The sequence below is a fragment of the Trichosurus vulpecula genome, chromosome 3 (genome assembly GCF_011100635.1).
Source record: "Trichosurus vulpecula isolate mTriVul1 chromosome 3, mTriVul1.pri, whole genome shotgun sequence".
NCBI classification, from domain to species: Eukaryota; Metazoa; Chordata; class Mammalia; order Diprotodontia; family Phalangeridae; genus Trichosurus; species Trichosurus vulpecula.
Window position 1 is genome coordinate 126,582,922 of NC_050575.1, and position 16,412 is coordinate 126,599,333.

A 16,412-nucleotide genomic window follows, 5' to 3' on the forward strand; every position below is an offset into this window, starting at 1 on the left:
ATCAGCTTACCTGCTCCACTAGAGATCTTTATCCAAAATGTCAATGGACAATCAGCAAGGGGTGGGGGGGAAGGGGAGACAGACACCTCAACCAGTTCCAAACCCACCCAATTATAAATCATCCAACCCTGTTCCCTAGACAACCACAGTGCCAATGATTTCTTTCTCCCCCACAGCATTAGCCCTGTGCAGGTAATTAATAATATCACTTCTTTCCAGGAGCAGGGGTCACTAATACTTACATAAGAATCCCTGACAGTAGCAAATTGAATTAATTCTAAAACATAGTATAACCTATGTTTCGTTGTATTTTTGTTAAAATATTTTCAAATTACATTTAGTTACAGGCCACATGGCTAGGTTTCAAATTGGACACCCCAGATCTAGATGACCTCTGCAGTCCCTCATATTCCTAAACCCCATGATTTATGATTATCTCTACTGGCTACAAGTCACTATTAGATTGCAAGTTCCTCAAGAGGTACAGTTGTGTTCTTTTTCACCTTTGGGATCTCTCATCAAGGACAGACAGCTCAGCACATCAGGTGCTTAACATATATTATTTCCTATCACTTCACCAGTTTGGTCAGTAACACCTTCAGACCAGTAACTTTAATTCATAATTACTTCCCTTCTTTGGCTGTGCTTCCATTAATCATAACAGAGTGAAGGGAACCTTAGGTTCTCAAAGGTTATGCAAACAGATTACAAACTTTGGCTGGCCTACCAAGCAGAAAGTGTGTCTACATTTGAAAAACAAACTGTGAAGAGGTCAGCACCAAAGGATTAGCCACCAGATAAGAGACTGAATTAAAAAAAAGGTTACCAAGACTATCTACAAAGGAGATATAAACATACTAAGAGGGAGAATACTACACGTTCCAATGCAATCCTGGATCTTTTAAATTGTTTCCTAAATTGTTAGTTGTGAATTTGAACTTTTAATTCATAATTAGTTCCTTTATTTAGCTCTGAATTAGAGCAGTAGCTACTTTATAATCTGGAACTAACCTCTAGACTACAGGAGTTTTATCATTTTGAAATAATTTGGTAACTTTTCTAGCAAATTAATCTTTCAGATTTTTGTCCTAAAAGTGATACCATCCTATCCATAAAGAATGCAAGACTTACCTCTACTGGCATTCAAGGATTTCAGAAGAAAATGGGAGAATGAAGCAAGCCATTGACACCAGGGTTTTAGTTGTCACACTTTTATTAAGGAAACTTCCTCATAATAGGTGAAGAGGTAGTTCATAGTCAGTATGTGTAACATACAACAAGTTTAGGACAGCTGTTCACTAGCTGAAAGTAGACAATGGAAGAAGGTACTTTGCTATGTATTTGACAGTAGTGAAAAAGTGAAACTGGTCTCAAAGGAATGCCCTATTTATACAGCTTCTAATGAAAAAATTTTAAAGGAATTAAACCCATATCTGATTTACCGTTCTAGATGTTAGTCACTTCAACTAAGTGCTTGAGGTTTTAATTTTTTTAATTTTAAACTGTAGTGCTAAACTTAACAGGATTCCTTCTTCCTTTTTGTGCTTTATAGGGTTAAAACATCAAAGATCTGTAAAATTCTAACATTGAGTGAATAAAAAAATGTTAAAGTCTTTCTACCACAAGAATTTCAAATAGTTTTCTATGTCATTCAGTAGTCTGGTCAAATTTTAATACAAGCTAGGAAACCTACATATTTGAAATAAATCAAGTTCTAGCTAAAATAGCAAATTTAATATAGCTTCATTGAACTTCATTAAGGAAGTCTCACAGAAATGAAAGAGGCTTCCTCTCCAGCTAAAGACTGAAGGAGAGTTCGGTCATTTTAGTGATTTATATTTGCAGGGAAGTGCGAACTACAAGGTTTTCCTAGGAGGAAATAATGATGGTAAATAAAAGCAAAGTGTCAGATATTTGTATTTAAGTGCTCTTAATACTCCAAGGGAGTTTTTTTATTATTCCTTGTTGTTAAGTCAGAGACCACATGAGGCAACTGTGGTGTAACAGAGAAAAGACTGGTCTGGGTAGGAGACATGGATTTTAGTACCTATCACTGAATCCTCCACTAAGAAACTTTGAGGCCCTGGGAAGTCCCAGTTCTGCCACTAACCAGCCAAATGACACTGGCAAGTTACCTTCCTGGGCTTCTGTTTACTCCTCTGAAAAATGAGGGGGCAGGACTGGCCCTAACATTCTGTTTTCTGTTAAGAAGCCAGAAAGTCTAGTCCTCAGTAAAAGCGCTATATCTAAAATTGAACTCTTGCCTATTTAGTCAACCCAATAAGAAAAAGACATCACATGGAATACTACTGTGCTATAAGAAATGGGGAAGATACAGACTTCATAATAACCTGGAAAGACCTACATGATCTAATCCTGAGTGAGAGGAGCAGAACCAGGAGAACATCATACACAACCACAGACATATTGATTATGTGATGACTAACTGATCGACTTGGCTCTCCTCGGCAATACAAGGCTCAAAGACAGCTCCAGAGGACTCATGATGGAAAAAGAGAGCTACATCCAGAGAAAGAGCTGTGGAGTCTGAATGCAGACTGAGGCAAACTATTTGCTCTCTTTTATTTCTCTTCTTTTTTGATTTTGTTTCTTCTCTCTCACAATTCATTCCATTGGTCATAATTCTTCTTTGCAACTTGACTATTGTGTAAATAAGTTTAATGTGAAAGTTTATGTAGAATCTATATCGGACTGCATGCCGTCTTGGGGGAAGGGGGGAGGGGGAGGGAAGGGAAGAAAATTTGAAACTCAAGAACATGTAGAACTAAGTGTTGTAAACTAAAAAGAAAAAAAAAGAAAAAGACATCACAAGAATGACAGCACAGCTTTCAGTTAATGAACTAAGTCTCTTGACTATGCCATGTAATTTTCCTATAATTAAATGATGCTCAAAGCAACATAAAACAAAATGGTTTAAATATCCTGTTGTAACTTCTCATTGTTGCATAGCATTGGTACCTTCAGTTAGACTTAGTAAATTAGATATTGTCAGGGAGCAGCTACATCACAATCTACTTACTAATCAGGTTTAAGTGCTTACTGGTTCTACCCTTCAACACATTTTGCATTTAAGTTGTTTAGCAAATAGCATGGGAAAGTATTTTTTAAACAATATTGATCGATACAATGCTTCCAATTAGATTCGCAAAAAAACAGCATCCCATATACCAATCACAGGGATTCCTTCAAACCAGCTAAGTTTCTTTACATGCACTCAAAAAGATAAAATGTTTTAAACTTGATGGAAATTAACACAGTCTAGTTTAGAAACAGTGTTTGGGTTTACTCCTCATTTGACTCCCTCCCACCCCATAATCTTACTACTTGCCAAAGAGAGGAACATTGCAACAAACAAGCCCACTGCCACTGAGCAAATTCATCTAATTTGTAAGAGCAGAATATTGTTTAAACTACTTCTTTTCAACAAGGAAAGAGCTTCTAAATGGGAATGAATCCCTATGTGATGGTTAGCTAGTAAACACCGGGCTGTTTCCTGACCTAAAACCCAGCAGTGATTTAAAAAGGAAACATAAAACCTCCAGTTAGCATGTCATGCTTTATCTTGAATATCAAATAGTTTAGTTATGAATAAAGTTTTAAGGAACATGTGGAGTAAAAGCTCTGTTTTAAATGACATTGGTTAAGTCATATCCCACCCTGGAAATCAGTTTCTTCATCTATAAGGAATTAGACTAGTTTATCTCTAAGGTCCCTTTCAGCTCTAACATTCTATGATTCTATGACTATCTAAATCTAATTCAGATGTTATACAACAGCTAAGACTCCAAAATATTATTCAGGAAGCAAAGGGAAAAAAAATCCATATATATAGACTGACTTGGTGCTTGTGGATCTGTTGCAGGTATGGAGATAAGATTGGACACCTTCAAGAGAAAAACCTGATTACAATATGTGCCTTTTGTGATTCATTAAGGATTTTTTTTCAGTCATTTTAGGCAAGGAAGTACACTATGACTAGAGAAAAGTGCACTTATAATTTGTGGAGATTTCAGAGTCTGCTCTACAAAGTATTGGACAGTGTACTTTTCTTTTTATCAAATCCACTATGAATGTGGCTCACCTGACATAAAGTATATCAACTACCAAGTAGCCTTTATATTTTTATTATTTTTCAAAAGAATCATTACTCTTCAATACTTCCATTAAGTATGCCATTTGTTGTCCTGGCTTTAAGAAAATAGACAAGTAACACTATTATTAGATGCAATTGGCCTTTTCATGTACTATTCTAACCGAAAACCAAAGGTTTCCACTCTTACACAGTGATTTCAACTGCTGTCTTTTATGTGTGATTATAATGGTATGAATGATGATCTCTACTTGTGCAGGTAGATGTGGCTGAAAACACCAATGTGTATTACCTGATCCATGTGAATAACTTAGAGAATGGAAATCAAGTGTTAATACTGTTTAAAAGTATAGAAAATGAACTAAATATACTTCATGTAAACAACTTCAAGATGAACTCAGATGGAGTTTGTGGAGTAAATAAGATGTTTAACAAAAACAAATTAATTTAACCATTGAGCAGCCAGTGGTTCATTCTATCTGAGGTCAAGGGTAAAACATTAAAATCAGTTTGTTTGTTTGTTTGTTTTAAATCTCAGCCACTTTTGTTTACAATCTACAGTGTTTTTTATTTCTCCTAACACAGAGTCTATTAATAGAAAGTAGTTGAGGTTAATTTGTTGTTACCATGCCCCACAAAAAAACCCAGAAATGGGATCAGTCAAAACAGGAGTCAATGTGATTGACCTGCAATGTAGTAATTCTCAAGAAACAAAAGTAGATGTTTATGGGAAGAAAATTCATCACCGAAAACAGGGCAAAAAGGTGGTAAAAACACCTTGAAGCAGCAACTTACCAGGTGCTTTCATTGGGCCCCAACAGTATACACCAGTCAAATTAACCCAAATGCTCCCCAACCCCACCCCCCCAAGATACAAACTTAACTGTTCTTCATGCTCTCTTGGTCAACCGTTAGTTATGTGTATAACCCTACTTAATTAACACAGGTACCATCGCTCCTTATAGTCAGTACAGCCTGAGCCAGTTTACCTGCATCTAATACCTGGGATGCATCAGGCGGCTGCTGACACCCTTTAGTTTCTGTTACTGTGGTACAAGCAAAAGAATCAAAATCCACTGTGAGGTCTTGCACATTTCTTTCATTAGCATTATCAAAGCTGTTTTTACCATGCAACTGCTTCAGGTGTTTCCTCAAAACTGGCTTATGTGCAAAAACCATGTCGCAATAGTTACATTTATGGGGCTTATCTCCACTATGAAGGTTAAGGTGATCCTGTAAGGAGCACTTCTGAGAGAAGGTTTTCCCACAGATTTTACACTGGAAAGGTTTGATGCCTGCATGTACTCGCATATGTCGATGGAGGTTGCCTTTCTGAGTGAAAGTCTTTCCGCAGAGTAAACACATAAAGAGTTTATGCATTTTTAAGTGGTTGGCATAGTTCTCTAGATGACGGAACACCCTGGTACACTTTGGGCACTGGTGATGCCACTGAAGGCCTTTGTCTACACCACGATTATTAGGACCAAACAAGTCTTTAGAGGCCATAATGATGTTATCACTACCTGCATAAGAAAGGGCATAATTGTGTAGATGGTTTTGTTCAATTTCATTTACTCTGTTTTCCACAGTTGAATTAATTAAGGAGTGCTGGGGTTCTGAGGAATGTAAAGCAGTTGGTTCAGAAGAAATAAACTGATTTTGATCTTTTTTATTCCTAACTTCTGAAACCTCTCCAATTGATTCTACTTTAACAATCTGAATGTCACTGTCCTCCATGTCCATACTATCCTCAGAGGGCTGAATACAGGGGGAGTCCTGCTCCTGTGAGTCTCTGTCATCTACCTGCTGTTCTTTTGACTCTGAAGAATCACTCTGCTGTTCACATTCCTCTTTGCCCTCCAAGGGCTGCTTGGGCTTTATAAACTTCCAAAGGGCCTGTGTGCATCGTTCTACAATGTGGCTCATCTGAAGAAAACTTGCGGCTGTCAAATAATTTACCAGTTCCATCTCAGGAAATTCCAGAATGCCACTATAACAGGATAGCAGCAATTGTCTCCCCACTTCTGAACTCTGCAATATGGAAATCTTTATTTCTCTGGAATCATTCAGTAAAAACTGGTCTCTTAAGAAGGGTGAGCCTGCAGCAAACACAATTTTATGTCCCTGAACCTCAATATCATCTATGTGAACTGCGACGTCACAAAATTTATTTTCTTCTCTTAACTTGTTCATTTTTTGTAACATTGAATCTCCATAATTTTCAAACTTGAAGCGAAGGAGATCTGATCTTTCAGACATTGTGGCAGACCTAAAGGGCGGAAATGTAGAGATGTTGAGATAGGAAAAAAAAAAAGTCAAAGATGTAAGAAACCTGGGCTTCATTTGCAAAAAAAAAAAAAAAATTACCTATTTGCTTTTAAGGAAATGTTGCTGGCAAGAAGATAGCTTTCCAAGACAAGTGAAAAATTATTCCTCATCAACAGTGTAAAATGTACTTAGGAATGGATAAACTTCTCTTTTGTCAACCCTTAATAATACATAAGAATTGCAAATCATTTGTCAATCCAAAGGCATTTTACCTATCTTCAATTAAAAATTCGATCAGCTTTTAATAACAAACTGGAATGAACCCAAACCAGTTGAGATGAGTTATCTACTGAGTTAGATTTTACTTAGAACTAAGAACCACAGCTCAAGATTACCATGTTCTCCTCAAGGTAGGCCAAACACTTACAAAGATGCTTACTTCTCATAGGAAGAAAAAGGAAAATCTCATTGATGTATCTCCTAAAATATTGCAAACAACTTGACTGCTCCATCCCTGGACAGATGACAAGATGGCAAGAATGTAAAGGACAGAAACATTTAAAAAAAAGTCAAAATGAATTAAAGAATTTCTAGGAAAGTTGTAATTCCAATAATAGAGAAACTGGGGGGACAGTGTGGGAAAGGTAAGACAGAGCCTATATACTCGGTGTTCCAAAAACCTCAGTAGAGTTTAAAGCTTTTAATATCAATTCTCTGTTACGCAGAAAGAACAGCAAGGTTTGGCAAGTTAAGAGGTGGTATTTAAAACTTAAAACTCGACTGAAGCTTTTGACATACCATGTATATAACATATATGTAAATTTAAAGAGACTATAAAAGCTTATGCAATACCTTTCAAGCAATATAAGTAACAAATACAGTTCAGATATCAAAGAGTGTTAAATGGTATGGAAGAGAAAATACAGCATTTGTGCAAAGAGAACCCTTTACAAAATCTCAATTCTATCAAGACAGTTGGTGAGAACTTATAGAAGGGAAAAAACAAAATACGAAGAATGAGAAATCATTTCTGTCACGTATTTTTAAGTTTTAAATATTTATTTAATATCTATTCTGGAAACATTTCAGCAACAATTCTAATTTAGCACCAAAAGTTATAAAGCAACAGGAATTTTAAGTAGCGAAAACAAAGCTGGCACTTGTTTTTTACTTGTTCCAGATTCCATTGGCTCTTACCATTATCTAGCCCAGACCGGTATTTCTCTCTGTGGAATCATTAGGGAAAGCTAATTGCTGGTAATCATTCAGATATTGTAGGTTGAACACTCTTGGGAACTAGACAGGTCTAATCTCCCTCTGATGGTTTAAAATGAAAAATAAGCAAGTGCTATTATTTGGTTTATAATCGTTGGTTTTATGAAAATTATCTTCTTAAAAGCAATATGGATATTGTAATCAACCTTGAAAGTCTTGAGAAATCTGATCAACACAATGCAACCACGATTTCAGATGACTGAAGATGAAACAGGTCATCCACCTCCCAATAGAGAGATGATGGACTCAAATTGCAGATGAAGATTTTTTTTAAAAATATGGCTAATGGAGGAATTTTCTTTAACTATACATGTTTGTAATAAAGGATTTTGTTTTTCTTGTTTTCTCAATAGAGGATAAGAGAGAATGATATGTGGCAAGAAGGCAGACTGTCATTTTTTAAAAAGTAAATAAATCAGTGTATACCTTTCCTTAAAAACAAACAAAACAAATTATGTGAGTTATCTCAAATACTCTCTAAAAAGGGCCAATATTTTGACCATAGTTCTGGTGAGACTTAAGTTCACATTTGTGTATTAAATATTAAGCTTCCCCAGACCCATTCTAGCAAATAATGACTTTTGTATTAAATCTAATTCATTCATTCTACAGGAATTTATTAAATGTCTTTTGTCTGCTGAGCACTGAGCTAGAAACTGGGAATAAAAAGATAAAAATAAAACAGTACCTGCTCTCAAAGAGCTTATGGTCTTTGGAAGAAAAGTGGGCCTTGGGACAACATACACAGACAAATACAAAAGAGACACAAAGTAACTTCCAGGGGGAGGGTACATGGACATCAGGATTTGCTTCTAGTAGAAGGTAGTACTTGAATTGATCTCTGAAGGAAGCTAGGACTTCTATAAGGAACAGAGGTGAATGAGGTGAATTGGTATTGCATTCCAGGCATAAGGATAATCTATGAAAAGGTATAGAGACAGAAGATTCAGTGTTGCGTCTGGAGAAGTGCAAATAGGTCAGACAGACTGTAATATTGAGTGAATGAATATGGGAGAGTAACAGGCAATAAGACTAGAAAGGTGGGCTGCCGCCGGATTGTGAAGGGTTTTATGAGCCAAATAAAGAAGTTCTTAGAGGCAAGGTGGCCCTATTGCTGCTTCAAGAGCTGGGAAGTGAAACTGTCAGACCTGTGTTTTAGGAATATCACATTGGTTTCTCTTCGAGGACAGATTAAAAAAGGGGGAGATTGGAGTCTGTGAGACCAATTGGGAATGTATTGTAAAATCCAGGCAAGGGGGGATGCAAGTGTAAACTACAGTGGTGTCTGGGTAAGTAAAGGGAAGGGTACAAATCCAAAAACTATTGTAGAGGTAGCACTAACTTCAAATTTGTGAATATGCACTTATTAAGTTCTTAAAAGTTGACTAGAAGGGATACCACCACCTCCAGGTGACTGGAAGGATGTTGGTATCCTCAAAAGAAAGGAGAAAATGAAGATGAAGGAAAGTTGAAGGGGTGTGTAAGGGGGAAAGGTATCAAATAATGATTTCTATTTAAGACAAATTCAGCTTGTTGTGACTAAGTGACCTGGAGATATCAAACAGACAGTTGGTGCGATGGGGTTGGGCTTAAAGAGAAAAATTAAGGATAAGTACAAAGATCTGGGAATTTTCTGTAGAGGTGCTAGTTGATGAGATCTCTAAGAGAAGATATACAGAAGTCCCTGGCATATATATTCATGAAAAGGGATAATGTGCAGTCATCATCAGTCAACAAAGGAGGCTCAGAAGAACAACCAGATGGTTAGGAAATGATCCGAGAGAGACCTGTGTCAGTGAGACCCAGGGAGGAAAGCAGAGTCAATGTCAAATGCTACAGTAAGGTCAAGAGGAATGAGTACTGAGAAAAAGCCTGCAGATTTTATGATTATGAAATCACTGGGAAATCAGATTCAGACTAACATCTCATACCATACATCATGATAAGTTTCAAATGAAAACATGACAAATACAAAAAGTCATAAACAAATTAGGGATGTAAAGAAGATACCTGTCACAAATACGGATGAAAAAGATTTGCTGACTAAACAAATGATAGAGGATTACAGCAGATAAATGAAAAATTTTGATTACATAAATTTGAAAAGCTTCTGCACAAACAAAATTAATGCCATTAAAATTAGAAGGGAAATAATTAACTGTGAAAAAAATCTTTAGAGAAAGTTACTCTGAAATCCAAGATATATAGGGAACTGATTCAAATATATAAGAACAAGAATTATTGCCCAGGAGTTAAAATGTCAAAGGATATGAAGAAACAGCTATCCAACTAAGAAATCCAAGCTATCAACAGCCATGTGAAAAGCTCCAAATCACTAATAATAAGAGAAATGGCAAATTAAAATAACTTTTATGTTTTATCAGGCTTGCAAAGATGACAAAAAAAGGAAAATAATTGTTTGAGGAGCTGTGGGAAGGTAGACACATAAATAAACTGCTGGTGGAGCCATGAACTGGTTCAGCCATTCTGGAAAGCAATTGGGTATTATGCCCCCAAAGTCACTAACTCTCCATCCTTTCTGACCCACTGATACCACAACTAGGCTTATACTCCAAAGAGATCAAAGAAAGAAGGAAATAACTAATGTATACAAATATTTATAGCAGCATTTTTTAGTGTGGCAAAGAACTAGAAACTGGGGGAAAGAGAGGCATCCAGGGGAGCGGGGGATTGGGGGTGGGGAGTGGAGGAAAGGTACCTATCAATTAGGGAACAGCTAAACAAATTATGATAGATGAATGTAATGGAATATTATTGTGCCATAGATAAGACTTAAACAGAAAAGAAGGTTAGAACAGATTCAATGGGGAATGGGATGAATAATTAAAAGTAAAGCAATAAGGATCCAGGTCAGATTACATAACATAAAATTGGAGTGAATCTAATCAGGACAATTGTGATTTCCTCCAGGAGAATTCAGCAGCAATGCATGGGAGTGGAAAGGCAGGTGGTACAAGTAGTACAGAGTTGGGATTTAGAAAGGTGGTGACTGGACAAGGGGATTTAAGAAGGGGAAGAAAGTGAAGCCAGAGCAGGGATGCCTGCCTGGAAAAAAGCATGGAGGGTTGGAATGTCTAGAGGTTGCAATGATGTTAGACCTCGGGATTAGAAGGGGTAAGGAACAGGGAGAGATTTTAAGACAGCCAGTTAGATAGAAGAATTTAAAAGTTCTGGATTGTGAAGATGGTAGCACCTGTGTTAAGATGAAGGGTATAACCACTCCTACGTGTGGATAGGATAGAGTGAAGGTGCAGCTTATGGGAGTTGGGGAAGCTGATGAACTAGAAAGCAAGGAAGGATATTTGAGGGAGCATTCGCACTTTTTTGTTTCTATCTTATATGACTGCCATGTCTTTTTAACTAGAGGATAAGAATGATGTCGCACAGTTCCTAGCACTGGACCGGGTATAGTAGATATCCAAGAAATACTTGATTATTCAATTCATTTCCACAACTATCATATACCTAATATTTTTTAAAAGCCTCCAATGGCTCATTGTGGTGTGCAACTAACACTGAACTCTCAAAGGCAATGGAGCCCAAACTCTGGCAGGTGTCAATGAGTGTTTATCTGTTGCCCAAGAATCATTTTAGAACAGTTCAGGAAAAGCTCATTCCTTGCCAGTCAGCCATACCAACTCATGAAGTCTATCTTACTAAAGGTTATAATCCATCAACGTAACAAGTATTTGAGATAATATGATAAGGTGGGAATGACATAAAATTTGAAGCTAGATGACCTGGCTTTAGAATTGGAAGAATTAAAAATAATCTACTTATATAATCTTAAAAATAATCTACTCCAACCCACCCCACGGCCAGTTGTGTGTTGGGGGTGGGGGGAAGGTAGGCAGGAGTAGAAAGGAGATGAGGTCAAGGACGGCTAACTGTCTTATTTAAGGTTACACAATCAGTGACAAAGCTGGGATGAGAATCCAAGTCTGACTCCTAGTTCAAGACTTTTTCTTCAGACCATTTTATTTCCCAGAAGGAAGAAGTACCTAGAATACAATTGCCTCATTGTTTACTATAAAAAACAGAATGCTGGCTTGCAGTCATACAAAACACTCAAGGAAAGACACAAGCCAGGAAAAAAGCTGAAAAGGCTTATATGCTAGACTGACATTCTGCACTTAAAGACAGGATCCATTTAAAGTCCACCAATTGTCCAATTCCCAACATGCTGTAATAATATTGTCCAAAGGCCAGAACCTTATAGGATTACCTAACTGGCCAGCTAAAGCAACAGATGATGAAATTTTGATAGACACTGTACCAAACTAGCTCCCTGGAAAAGGGAAACATTGTTTTTTGAAGAGAATGGAATCTGTCTATTCCAAATGAAAGGGTGGAGTAGGGTTGGAAGTGAGGGAATCTGGATTAGTTTCTCTTTCTATTAAAGGATTCACTGACTAAAAGGCAGTAACAGAATGGTTTAAACACCAAAATTGACAAGCAGAGACATAACTCATAAAAGTGCAACCTTGCTATGCCCCCAACTTACAGATTTTACAGTGATATTAGAGCTAAATTTCATATGTGCCTAAAACTAAAATAATTCCTTTAACTGATTTTCTAAAATCTCTCCTCAACCAAATGTCCTCCCCATTACAAACAAACAAACGAAAATTTTTAAATCTAATATCCAACAAGGCGTGATTTGGAATCTTGGCCTGCACTTTCTTAAGCAATACAGATTGAGAAGCAAAAGCCCAGACCAAGGGTGGGGAACCTCCAGCCTGGAGGCCAAGGTTATATGGCCTCAGGGCCACAGGTTCCCCACCCCTGGTCCAGACTATTGATTCCTGAAAAAATTAGTAAATGCCATCAGAGGAAGGTCCATTTCTTTCTTTTTTTTTTAAATGTTTTTTTCAGGGGGGAAGGCAGGGCAATTGGGGTTAAGTGACTTGCCCAAGGTCACACAGCTAGTAAGTATGTCAAGTGTCTGAGGCCAGATTTGAACTCAAGTCCTCCTTACTCCAGGGCCAGTGCTCTACTCACTGCACCACCTAGCTGCCCTGAAAGGTCCATTTCTTATACTACTAATGTCTTTAAAAGGAGTAGGTGGCTCAATACTTGCTGATTGATAACAGTATTTTCCAAATAGGGAAATTGGTAGAAAAAGCAACAGATTTGGAGTCAGTGGCCCTGGATTCCAATCTTGTATTGTTACTAGTCATGTCACTTCATGGTTCTGTGCGTCAGTTTCCACATCTGTAAAATATGTATTTGGACCGATGTCACTTCCAATTCTAAATTCTATGATTTTTAAATAGGGAATAACATACAAAATAGCATAAACACAAATTTTGCTTAACAGTTTTCAAATTACTTTCCCTGTATACTACTTCATTTGCTTACTAGAACAACTCTGAGATATTAACATACATTTTGCAGATGAGGAAAATAAATCTCGAAAAATCTAAATGACTTGTCCAAGGTCACATGGATGTTTTTACCTAACACTGGAACTAGGACCTCAGAGTCTTTTGACTCAGTCCAATTTTCACTAGGCTGTATGACTTCTTTAAAGCTTGGAATATCTTATTTTCTTAAATATCATTATTACAGAAGTATCCTGCATTTCAGGTGATTCTGTCACCTGAATCTATAATTACATTATTCTTGTATTTATTTATTACCAAAAGGAATTATCTTAAACTAGCCCAATGAGCTTCCCAGAGCAGCATTCACTTCCTTCTATTTGGTCCATATTGTCTTCCTAGCGCCAGTCTTTTTTGGACCTCTTCCTTTCTTCTTCAATCCTCACACCTCTGCATACAGTTTGAGACATTACGCAACCACTTCATTTTACATACTAGGAAACTGAGGCCCATGGTGATATTAAGTGTGTTGCCCAAGGTCACACCATTAGTGACAGAGCAGGCAGGCATTCAAACCTCACTCCTCTGACTCCAAATCGAGCATACTCTCCATTGTACCTGACTATTTGTGTTCTAGCTCTAACACTGTTACTGAGTCCACCCAAATAAACACTCCTTTTTTTAGTCCCCTCTGCTGGAAGCTTTAACTGCTACAGAACCATTTGTACATTAAGAGTTCCTCTTTTGCCCAACCATAACATAACTCATCCATGAAAACACACCCACTCAGAAACTATGAAAACTTCTAAATATTCAATTTGAAAGTAAGAAATGGAAAATAAGTGGGTCTTTGAAAGACAATTTATTTGATTTCTTTTTATAACCACTGCTAAGTAATAACGTATAAAGATATCCTTTCCCCAATGTAGTAACAAAGGTTCGTTCTCCACCCTCGAAACGTTGGATGCCTACTGTATTTCAGAGTCAGCGTCAGAATGAGTGTGATGGACATTCAAGTATGATCTACCTCCTTACAAAAACTTCAACCAATTACAAACACAGAAAAAGGGTATCAAGAATAATAATACTTAAGGTTTGGCTTTTATAACTGCAGAAAAAGGGTTTTTACATAGCCCAGGATGAAAATGGTATCACCCTAACCACTTGCGCCGCCGCCGCTGCCGCCGCCGTCAGGCTGCAGATGCTCTTTAAACCCTGGAGCCTAAGAAGCTGGACAAGTTTCGCACTTCCAAGGGCCCATACCTCCCTTCGGTTTTGAAACCTCTCCCACTGGTCTCTAAGAGGAAACCTCAGTCTAACAGACAATCCAGACTGGCACTACTACTTGCCACCTTCGTCACCTGCTAAAACTGAGGGCTGTGGCTTGATTTGCTCCCAGAGATGGAATGGGGAGGGCGGAGGGAGGGCGGGGGAGAGGGGGCGGTACCTCACCGGAACTCGGGACCGGAGTCTGCAGGGGCTGGAAAAAGTCTGCCGGCAGCTGCTGCGAGGAGCGGAAGAGCCGGCAGGCCGGAGTCCCTCCAGCACCTACCCGGCCAACGCAGCCTCCCCCCGACTGCTCCCTACCCGCCGGACTCCGGGGAGCGCTACGCTGCCTTTCACCCAGAGTTAAACAGAAGGAAGTGCCTGGACCAGGAGGGGAGCCAGGGAGGTGGGACCGCGCGGGAAGGCGGCAGCCCCAGTGTCCAGCCCTTGCGGCCACCCGGAGCCGTTCCATCCTGGGCCCTCAGCCCAGTCCCCAGCTCCTGCCTAGAAACCCACCTAGGGACCTGCAAGGGAAAGAGCGGCTGAGGTGGCCAAATAGGGACCCCCTAGGCCCCGCCCCCGCCAGGCCCCGCCCCACACCCACACCCCCCACGCCCAGTCCCGCACTTACCAACTTACGAGTAGCCGAGGCTGGGATCCCGCACAGCCTGGAGCTCCGGCCCCTCGGGGGCTCCAGGGGGGAAAGGAGGGGGAGGGGACTGCGGCCAAAGGGGGGAGGGGATACAGACCGGAAGCGGAAAAGGAGCCTTTGAACTCCCGAGAATGCTTCCAGGTTTTAGTGACGGGTTCCTTCGTATCTCCGGCCAATCAGGATTTCGGGAGAGGAGTGCAGCCCCGAAATGACACTTGTGCGAGCTGGGATTGAGGGCGGGGGGCGGCGCGTAGCAATTGCTTTGCCCCTGCTGATGTTGGGGGGGTGGTCTCCTCAACCCTAGGGCCTGGGGAGAAAACGAGGCACTCTTCTCCCAGAAAGTGCTCTTGTTCTTCCTCCCCAGATGGGTTTGAAGTCATTTCTCTCTTCTCCACTTCCAATCTTCCTCTTCGCAGTTCCTCTTCCCTCCTCCATCCCATTCCCAGTCTAAGCTTTCTTTTATCCAGTTTTCTTCTGTGCCCCAGACAAGGTGTTGGGAGCCCTCCAACGACGAGATGGGCATCAAGAAGATACACTCTGCGTATATGATTGTTCTTTTGCTTCGTAAAAGGCGGGCTGAGTCTGGCTGTGCTTGGCATTGCAAATCAACCCCCACGAAACCTTCGTGCAGCTGACCTTCTTACTTTGAACCCCGTCCCTGCCTTTGAACCCGCCTGCCCTCCTCTCTACTTTTCCAAATCCCTTCCAGGTCCACTGCCAATACAGTCACAGACTGCCCCACCCCTCAGCAATTGTTACTGCCTCAGATCTCCTTTAAAACTTCCTGATCATTTGGCATTTAGCAGCATAAGGTGTCAGAAATAGGGCTGGATTTCTAGTCAAAAGACTTCAATCTTGCATTGTTACTATTCGTCGGGCTAGGAGTCATTTCCTTCATCTCCCCTCACCAGTAAAACGAAACGGCTGGTTTTGACAAATATTCCTAAGAGCTCTTCCTGCTTTAAATCCTAGTATCCTTCGATGAGTGTTCTATTTGATTAGTTATCTTTTGGCAACTAGAACGTAAGCTCTCTAAGGAAATGCTATTAAGAACATACTTTAAATATTTGTTAAATTGAATTAAATATCCTGTTTCTCAAGGGCAGGGACTTTGTTTTCTAGCTCCCTGCATCCCCACTGCCGTACATAAAGGTGCTCTATAAATGTTTGTTAATAATGATTGTACCTGTCTTGTCAGAACTTCATTTCCAAACTACTTTATTTTGCATTATTCAAGTTAATCACTTAAGAAACTGTTAGCTCCTATATGTCTCTTAATATTCGCATTATTTAGCTTGACGATCTAAACTGTGAGGACACAAACATCCAGAAAAATGAACTATGGAATGTGAATGCAGATCGAAGAATACTATTTGTGTGTGTGTGTGTTTCCACGTTTCTTGTTTCTCCTGACTTTTCCCTTTGGTTCTGATTCTTCTTTACAAGGTGACTAATGTGGAAATATGTTTAAAAATAAATAAGCTTCAGGGACACA

At 39.2% G+C, this 16,412-nt stretch overlaps 1 protein-coding gene across 1 annotated transcript; it reads right to left on the reverse strand.

The window, feature by feature from the left end:
• Positions 1 to 1,199: 1,199 nt before the first annotated feature.
• On the reverse strand, positions 1,200 to 15,022 carry ZBTB26 (zinc finger and BTB domain containing 26). Its single transcript, XM_036753015.1, has 2 exons — positions 14,897 to 15,022; positions 1,200 to 6,380 (listed from the first exon to the last, which is right to left on the reverse strand). Exon 2 carries the CDS (start codon positions 6,368 to 6,370, stop codon positions 5,045 to 5,047), a length of 1,326 nt encoding a protein of 441 aa, XP_036608910.1. The 5' UTR covers positions 6,371 to 6,380; positions 14,897 to 15,022; the 3' UTR covers positions 1,200 to 5,044.
• Between the last annotated feature and the right edge of the window lie 1,390 nt (positions 15,023 to 16,412).